Below are 9,705 nucleotides of genomic sequence, written 5' to 3'. Positions count from 1 at the left end.
TTCTTCTTGTAGCTTTCTTGAGTGATATACTTGATACTCACTGCTTCCAGTATTGTTGTCTAACATTGACCTTGCTATAAGACTGTAATGATATTTTCTTTCCTGAAAAATAATGTAGAGAGATAAAGCACAGGATAAAATTTACATGTTGCCATGTCATGCAAGCTTTATTGATTTTAAAAATAATAATCTTTTTTCTTTTGTTGGTGAATTTGTCACCACTTTTCCTCTATAATCAAACATATTTGAGTAATCCTTCCATGGCAATAATTCAAATATTATCTGAACAAATTTTGACTTGCATGCATGTTTTTTTGGATTATGCTGATTTGTTTTGCTCACCTGTGTGAATATCTACTTCTCATCGATAGGAGCGTGTATTTTACGACACCATGTGTAATTTCTGTTAGATTTCTCGGGCATTCCCCATACTTGGCTCAACCTACCTTTGATGTGGCATGTTCTTCCAAGCCCAACCCTGAGTTTCATGATTGGAGCTTTGGCAAATCCCTAGTAATTGTTTCAGTTAATCAACTTTTGTTTCAGCCTACAGCAATCTAAGATAATCCACTTTTGGTAAATCAAGTTTTCTTTCAGCCGTACAGCAGTCTAAGATAATCCACTCTCTTTAATTGCTATAACGATCTCTTATTTGTTGACTTCTACATTTACATATTTGATGAAGTCTAATTAAAGCTCCTCTTGTTGTTCTGCAACTTATGTTTGTTACACATGAGAATTCTTTTTGCAAGCCTGCATAGCTTCTCATAACTCATGCAGAGCAAGGGAAGTCTTGCTATTAGTCAGAAATGGCCCAACTTCAAGTTTGACAGTATTTTAGAAATGCAGGCTCAGCTCAAACCATCAAAACACTTGAACCTCTCTGTCTAAAGTGTGCACTAGGTTGAATGGCCATGAGCAGTCCCAGCCTAACATGCATCCTTTTTGTACCTTAGGTATTGTTCTTGGGATTTCAACTCAAATGTGCAGTAATTATGTAATGCTTCATATGGGAACGATTCACTGGGAGGTCCTTTGGTTGCTGCCTTTAGGGACAACTGAACACAAATGTGAGGGAGGTACACTGTGGAGGTTGTCATCTGAGTTTTAATAGAGGATAGGAGGAAAGGACATTGTAGGTCTTTTGTTTCATGCTATATGAGTGTCATAAGCAACTCTTCTGGCAATTATGCTTAACAACTAGCTTTAAACCTTGAGATAAGCATTCCATCTGTTACTATTGCAGTATGGTGCTTCATTACTTGTTAGAGTCTTGCAGGACCGTACTCATTTGTGATCCAACATTCATGTTTTAGAGTCCGATGAGCATTCCCCATTTCTTGCTGAGGGTAAATTTTAGGTAGAATCCAAGATATGTGACTTCAGATGTAACTGCTGGTGTGGTGCTGCTCAAGGCTTATGAGTTTATCTCACTAAGCCCGAGTAAATACTTTATCAGCAGAGCTGCTTCTCTGGACAAATTTCAGTATCCAAGAATTATTCCCCATTCATGAGGGTCACCTTGGTTGTTAGGCGAGTAAATGAAGCACCATTTTTGTAGGATAGCGTGCGGAAAACATCCTCTCTTGTTAAAACTTTTTTTTTTTTTTTTACATTTATAGATGCAGGCTTATATTTCGCAATTCTTGCAATCCATAGATGCTAAGGCACTTGATTGGATTGTAGCAGCATTTTCTTCCTTGGCAAATAATGCTCATAGACGATTTTGGCATACACAATGTCTCCGATAATTTTGGACTAGTAATCCTCTATGAGTACTGCTCATTTCCCACAACCTTGACAAAGGCAAGACCTGATAAGATGTCTTGGAGTGTTAATTTAGGTCGGCAATCTACAGGAACATAGGTTTTGGGCATGAAAAATAAATTCATTAAATTGTAGGGCTGGATTTGGGTTTAGCTAGATCTATACCTGAAAACCCAAAACCCGACTTGAATTATTTAAAAAAAAAATGAAGAAGAGATTACTGAAACCACAACTCATGTTGTTCGACTAAATTCCCATCCATATCATGTACGGTTATCTTTTTAGAATATATTTGTTATAATTTAATATTTACACTGAGTTTGATTATTGTAGGATCTTTTTCATTCTACATATCTTCTGATTTTGTGGATGTTTAGGTAACAAAAACACTGGTTGAATAAATACCCTCTTTTCAAAGAAATTTTTATTATTCACATCATTAATTTTTTCATGTTTCATATTTCATGTGATAGCATTTTTGATTCATTAAATAATTTTAAAAATAATCCAAAAAGTGTAGCAAAATAATTTGTTAAATACTGGATTTTTACCTGAAACCTTAGCCGATGCCTAACTTTTTTGGGGTCCAATATTAAATATGGGTATAGAGTTTTAATTGGATATGGATTAGGGATTGCATCTGACAAATATATTATGGGTTTAGGAATGGATGCGACCAACCTTGGTCGAATCTTACCCGACCTAAACCCGTCCTATTGACACCCCTAAGTAGAACCATGGAAGGACTTTAACCAAATTGCTAGCTGGCATCTTCAATAACTTATATGACTCTCACCAACCTATCCTTGTATCTTTATTATTTACTTTCTACCAAACTTTTTGGTTATCTATGTCTTCCTAATCTTTTACATTTATGCGCATACCCCATATAAATGTAATAGTTTAGACTGTATCAATTACCTGCAGCTTACAGGCATTCCCTTTCCTTAATTACCTTCTTGTAGAGTTTTATAAACTTCATTTTAATTCGCAACTGAGAAATTATATATGGAATTGCATGTACAGTTGTTAGTGGAAGTATGTGTAATATCTATGATACAGTAGGAATAATGTAGGCAGACATAACCTGTTGGGGTTGTCACATGTATTCTGCAATGATTTTTTTCTTTTTCCCTTTTGTGTCTAAGTTTCATCTCAGGGTTAGCTTAATAGAAAGATTTGGACATTACAAAAGAAATAGACCATCAAAAGAAGCAGATAATTGTTACAAAGCATGTAATAATAATGCACATGATATTAAGAGATAAGAGTACCTGATATTGGCTGTCATTTCTCTAAGATAATTTACAATCTGCTAAACTTTATATATAGTTGATGAAAAATGCACCTGCTTCTTCCTTCTCAAAGTATTAAAAAAAAAGAAGAAGCATATTTTCATTAACAAAAAGAATGCGTTAAAAGTGGTGATGGTTTCATAGTCTCATGCACAGAACTCTATCCTTGTTTGGCCATCTGTGTTGAGCACAATATAAATAGATAGATAAATTAGCAATTACAAGTCTTAAAACTTTGGAGAAATTATAGAAGTTGGTGAGCGTGTGTGTGTATACCAAACAAACTTTCAAAAGAAGAAGTGTGGGACCAAAAAAAACACACACTAAATAATTGATGACTTTAGTCACCCTATCAGTCCCAAGGTCAGCTCTTTCTTCTTGACAGAGGTGCTTCCCTTTGACCATGGTTCTTGAACATCTCATTTCTCATTACCTAATTAACATATTTTTATAACTTTTTGTTATTGATTTTTATTACAAAACAATATACTCATACAAATGATTTTAAAAAAAATATCTCCTCCTAGAAGGACAAAGAAAGTGACCTAATATTTATGAAATAATTTAGGTTCCATTGTGACTGGGCCCCAACACTGGTGAGGATATAAAGACACTGCCAGTGTTATTATGTGTGGAGTGGTACCATTCCCCACAAACGCAGGTTTTGTCGATCCCTATAGTACCTTCTTTCAAGAAGGAAGGTGCCTCGAAGGGTAATATTAGAGAAGAATGGGGACGGGGCCTTTGTAAACCTCACCACCCCAACCTCTGCTTCTTTTCTGCTCCCAGTAGCGGTCCAGACCCAGGTTGGTGGAGTCATTCCAGCTAGAATTATGATGTAGCCACCTCTAGGTCAATGTTAGGCAGTGGTGCTCTTTGTCCCATAGTCCCATGGTTGGTGCTGGAAATAATTCAACTAAGAAAGCATATAGAAAATTTGCAAACAGTGCTTAAGGAATTCATAAATTAGCAATTAGAATGAGTGCTTTGTGAAGAAGTCTTAAATAAATCATATGTGGCTAGTCACTCCGGAAGTACTACTCTGTGGGTTGGAAAAGAAGAGTTGTCTAGAGCACTTCGGAATTTGCTGTTTTCTGATCTTATTGGATGTATCTATATTAAAATTGTATGAATCATCTGTTTCAGAAAAAAACATAAAGTTCATTAATATTCTCAACTAAGTCTATGGATTGGATGGGGGTCATCTAGAGAGATGTTCATCTGAAAATATTGCAATAATTTAGAGGTTATTATTGTAGCTAGTATCGATATCTTGGACATATAGCCTTATGAGTTAGTTATCTTCTTCTTCTTTTTCCAGAGACTTGGCTAACTTGGATCTCTAATGATCAAATTGGATTGGTAATTCGGACAGAAAACCTTATAAATTAGCTTAACAATGAAATGAAGAATAAATTTGAATAATAAAATACTAGATTATAAAAATTAAAAAAAATAGTAATATGGTGATAATGTCGCCATCCTAATTTGAACCTTGGACCTTTCCAAGAAGAAGGATGCCAAACATTAAAAATAAATATGTAATACAGATATAAAATATTTGATAGCGATCGACTTGGGGAATTCGATCGATTCGGATTAATGACTAAGTAGCAAGCTATCCAATTACCAATCCAAAAAGGAATTCAGTTGTTCTGATCCCCAATCAAGCAAATTTTTGAGCATTTCTACTGAGGGGAGAAAAAAAACTGTGTATAGCACCTAACGGTTGAAATAGGAAAAAGTAGAAATTACCTTCTTCTTCTTGGATTCTTTCTTCCTTTAAATATCATGGACCCTTTATCTGAGGAGACCATGAAAGACCAAGTCAGGTTCATAGTATCCAATGCTCTAGTGCTGGTGCAATGCATCCAGATTTTTCTTATATTAAATTTAGCTTTGGGATGGTGATGAGATGCTCTTTATCCAAAAAAAAAAAAAAAAAAAGCAATTCTAAGTTATTGTTGCTTTCTTAGTGTCCTTATAGGCTTCTACGAGAGCAGGCCACATTGCTGCCGTCTCCTTTCGCTTTCCCATTCTTTCCACTGCTTGAGGAGATTACCTTCGGGCGAGGCCAGCAAACAGTGGTGGTTGCATTCGTTTTGTTTCCTTCCTTGTTATCTAATTATTATTAAACTGGTCTAATCTCTCCCTCACGGGGACTCATCTTTCGAACCGGTTCCCAACCCTCTTTCTCAGGTCTCCACGAAAGTAGGGCCCACTCTATGATCTCTCTATATAAGACAGCACCCCAATCTAGTAAAAATATATCCATATAAATCAGAAAATACAATATACAAAAATATCTTTAAAAAAATTTATGTAGTAGTCTAAAAAATTGTTTATGTACCATATATATCACCATCCAATCAGTTGCACTGTTTGTCTCTATAAACATTCACTCTCCAACAATCGCATAGTATTAGATGTAAACTAGTCTTAGATACTGATGGTCACCTTCAAGTATAATAAGGGTGGTCTTCAAATGCATCATTGCAATCTTCAATCCTTTTCAAGCAGCTATAAAGCTTTTCTATAGCACCTTTTTTTTCTTTTCTAAACCTTTTTGTTCTTCTCCCTCTTCTTGGCTGGCCTGCTCTTTCACCACGCTGTGGCGATGCGTGATATCAGGGAACTGTGATGATGGTTTTGTCTGCAGTTGGGCATGGGTGACCCATGCTCGATTCATAGCATTCTTTTTCTGGCTTTAAACTAAAGCAGTCTGATAAGATGGTTTGATCAAGGAAAGTTTATGCCCCACATGACTGGATTTACTTTGCAGGCTAATGAAGGCTTTTAACACAACAATGGAGGCTTTTGTCCCCAACTTTGATGGTGATAACTGGCTGAGGAAATTCCTTACAGATATCAACAATGTTTCCGTACATTCTACAAGAAATATCATAGGTGATGCTCATACATTTCCCCTACCTGCTTTCTGTCACCATAACAAATACTTGCTTCCTTTTCATCAAATCACATGCATCACATATGCCAAATAGCATGCATCTAAAGAGAGGCAGGGAAGCAGTAATGCCTTTCTCGAAAATTGTGCTTGGATGCTGGTTAAAAGATGGACAATAAAGAATTGTATGGTTAATTAACCAAACATTATCCGAAAAGTGGTGGATAAATTTATTCGGTCAAAGGTCAAAAAGATGATTAATCTGGATAAATTTATTCTTCCAGGAGGAAGGCTGAAATAATAACTTTAACAATCCAAAACTCTCCTCCTCATTCCACATTTTTCACATTTTCCATAACTTTAACCAAGCAATTATGGGAGCACCAAGCAAACAACAATCAATTCATTCACTTGTTAGCCGATTAGGGTGTAACAATCAATGATTAAAGTTAGATGGTTAGCTACTAGAACATCCCAATGCTACAAGGCAACATGTGATATAAGCCGTCTGGCCAATACATTGAGAGTTGATCTCTAGCTAAGAAACTCCGAATCTCAGACTCCGTGGTGTATGTTACACTCCTACATTGAAATAAAATACTCCTACATGAAATAAAGTACTCATCATTTCTCTTTGCATTAGAGAGAGATCAAGCTAATACCTATTTGATTCTCATTTCAAATTTTAGAATAACCTTGCAATATTGGCACTGCACATTAAGAGACGTTGATTTATCTCTTTAGAAAAAAATTGACTCACATTAGAATACAGAACTTATAGAATTGCCCATTGAAGATACAAAGACCTTTCAAATTACTTATAAGATTGTTGAATAGTTTAATAGATCACCACTATCTTTTATAAAACATTTTTATTGTTTTTTCATAATTTTTTTATAAATAGTTCCTATAAATTCTCGCGGCGGAACGATTTTGCCTCCCTCTTCATAAATAAATAAATAATAAAAAAAAACCTGATAGCGCGTGAAGACCACTTTCCAATCACCACAAGGATGGCCTGCCCCTTTCCTTCCTTCAAGGACACCACCGAGCTCTGAACAAACTAGGTTGAGCACAAGCACCTCCATGTCCCCCAACTATCCCGGGCCAAAATTTTCTTCTGATGAAATGAGGACCTCCAAATCTACAGCTACATTCATCTCGATCTAAATTCACAAGCAAGCAGATGAATGTAACTTAAATATACCTTCGTAACAATTTGGCACTTTGATTTGACCGGACATCGCCATGCTAAAAGCCGATCATTTGAATTCCCAGCGTAGATGACGACGTCTTGGGGAGTAGTAAAAAGAGTGTAAGCAGAGTACTCGAAAAGACGGAACACATAGATGCCATGCCGTTCTAAGCATCACCAGCCCCACCACCAAACTCCCCTTCCACACTCCAAGCTTATTAGCTTTCATTAAGCTATACTAAATATGCCAAAAAAATTTATCCACCAACATAGCATCGAGACAAGACGGTAAAACAGTAAAAGAGAGTATGTGAAGCAAAACCCAGACCACCCCAAGAAGCATAGAGCAAGATATATAGCAGCTAAAGCAAAAGCCAGAGCAAATCCCATCCTAACTCCTTCCTGTGTACAACAACAAAACAAGCCCACATCCTTATACACAAAAATATCACATTACTCCTCCCCTCTCCTTTCTTCTTATTAATCAACACCCTAACTCTAGTAGCATGTTACTTACTATTAACTCGAAAGAGAAGATAACCCAAGAGACAAGGCCATTTTAAAACTTAAATACCTTCGTGAAAACTATAACTGAGTAAATACGGCAAATACCATAGCTTTCTTTGGCTTAATCTAATAATATGGCTCGTCTCATTGGTCGAGGGCATTGGGGCCGGAGCAGTAGTTGAGGTTGGGGTTCCAGATCCATTGCACCAAGAACTTACGGCCGCCTACGCCGTTGACGTTGTACGCCGCGCCGCTACGGCCGTCCACCAGCAGCTGGCCGGTGTACGCCCCGCCGCCGCCGGTGCCGTAGATCCCCTCGCAGAGGTCGGCGATCTCCGTCGGGAAGCTGGGGTCGCCGCCGGCGTACCAGGCGTTCACTAGCGGGTTCGACGCCATCTCCGCCAGTTCGTGCGCCACCACGCTCACCATCCCGTCAACCCCCACGTCCCCATTCGGCGGCCGCCCCGCCGAGCGAGCCCCGGGGATGTACTCTGGCACAGCGAAGGGGTACGCGCAGATCCCCGGGCATTTCGCGGCGGAGTTGCCGACCCACGCGTAGGGGAGGGTGTAGCCGACGATGGACGGGAAGGTGAAGTAGTGGAAGCCGCAGACCTGGCCGCAGAAGTCCTGCACGGCGACATCGGCGGAGGTGAGGAGGAGGTAGAGGCCGCCGCGGGGGTTGACGGGGAGAGGGCGGGTGCGGGCGGTGACGGCGGCGCGGATGACGGACTGGATGGAGAGGCGGGTGAGGGATTTCCCATGGGAGTAGCGGCGGTCGTTCTTCTCAGCGCCGAGGATGACGGTGCGGGAGACGTTGTCGCCGGTCTGGTCGGTGTAGAGCTGGACAGTGCGCCACCAGGCGGCGACGGAGGGGGTGGAGACGGCGGCGGGGTCGGGCGGGGAGATGGAGTGGAGGAAGGCGCGGAGGATATGCTTCTGGGCGCGGGTCCAGTCGCCGTACCAGATAGGGTGGACGGTGATGTTGGCGGTGAGGACAGGGCCCATGTGGTAGCGGAGGTGGACGAACTCCGACGACCCCTCGTACTTCTTGGAGGCCCCGAGGCCCATCGCGACGCCGCCATCTTTTCCGCTGGTGATGGTCGTGTTTAGGACGGTTTGCGGCCACGGCCGCCACGCCACCACAACCGCCGCCGGCGTGAGGAAGAGAAGGAGGACGACGACGACGACGACCGGTGAGCTCATCGGCGGATCCCCGGCACGTGCGGGGCGCATGCTTCTTAGAATGGGGAAGTCGCGATATAATAGAGCGGAGCGGTGGGAGTTGGTTTTTAAGCTGGGCTTGGCTTATATAGTGGGAAGTTTTGGTTCTTAAATTTTTTTCTTTTCAAAGCATATATTATATATATTATATGTATAAATATATATAATAAACTCAAAAAAATAAAAAATCGTGGCGGAGGCAACTCCACCTCCTCCGGTCATAAGGTATTTTCGTTTGTACGTAGGCAGCCATCCAATTCGAAGCTCCCTTAGTTTTTTTTTTTTTTTTAATATTTTAGCCCGAAACCCCCCCTATCTTTTGCCATCACGGTGTCTCCAAAAAAGAAAAAAAAAATTAATATAATTTTTATATATAATATATTAAATTAAAAAAAAAAGAAGGACAAAAATTAGGGGAAGCGCGCCAAGGCGATGCGAGGGAAGGGGATATAGGCGGGAATGGATGACAGGTGGTCTAGCTGTCAGGAAGGGCCCCACAGGCCAGGAAGGAAATTGATTTCTATTTGTGAGATGCCACCGATAAGCTGACACGTACCCATCTTTTTGGCTTTTATACAGCGCGTGGGGTCCAGCGGGGACGGAGATTTTTTGTGGACGCTGGCGGAAAGCGACAGAACACTGGGACCCGCCGTCCGGGGTCCGGAAGAAGGGGCGTGTCGGGGAAGCGATGACCTCTCCGGTGAGAATGGAGTCATGGACGAGTGAGTTTGGGAGTTAAACGTCACCGGTCGGTGTCAGGATTTTTTTTTACTGTTTAAAAATTAATATTTGAATTAAAATTTGTACTAGCTCGG

General features: G+C 40.2%; 1 protein-coding gene across 1 annotated transcript; it reads right to left on the bottom strand.

Annotated features, from left to right (window-relative positions):
- Positions 1-7,473: 7,473 nt before the first annotated feature.
- Positions 7,474-8,952, bottom strand: LOC120105737 (protein EXORDIUM-like 3). The gene has a single exon (XM_039118459.1). The coding sequence runs from the start codon at positions 8,900-8,902 to the stop codon at positions 7,814-7,816; it is 1,089 nt and encodes a 362-aa protein (XP_038974387.1). The 5' UTR covers positions 8,903-8,952; the 3' UTR covers positions 7,474-7,813.
- Positions 8,953-9,705: the final 753 nt, after the last annotated feature.

The sequence above is a fragment of the Phoenix dactylifera genome, unplaced genomic scaffold (genome assembly GCF_009389715.1).
Source record: "Phoenix dactylifera cultivar Barhee BC4 unplaced genomic scaffold, palm_55x_up_171113_PBpolish2nd_filt_p 000352F, whole genome shotgun sequence".
NCBI classification, from domain to species: Eukaryota; Viridiplantae; Streptophyta; class Magnoliopsida; order Arecales; family Arecaceae; genus Phoenix; species Phoenix dactylifera.
This window is presented reverse-complemented; position numbering and strand designations above follow the sequence as displayed.

Excerpts from the sequence above, each read along its gene's own strand:
- LOC120105737 (XM_039118459.1), bottom strand. The coding sequence starts at position 8,902 with ATGCGCCCCGCACGTGCCGGGGATCCGCCGATGAGCTCACCGGTCGTC.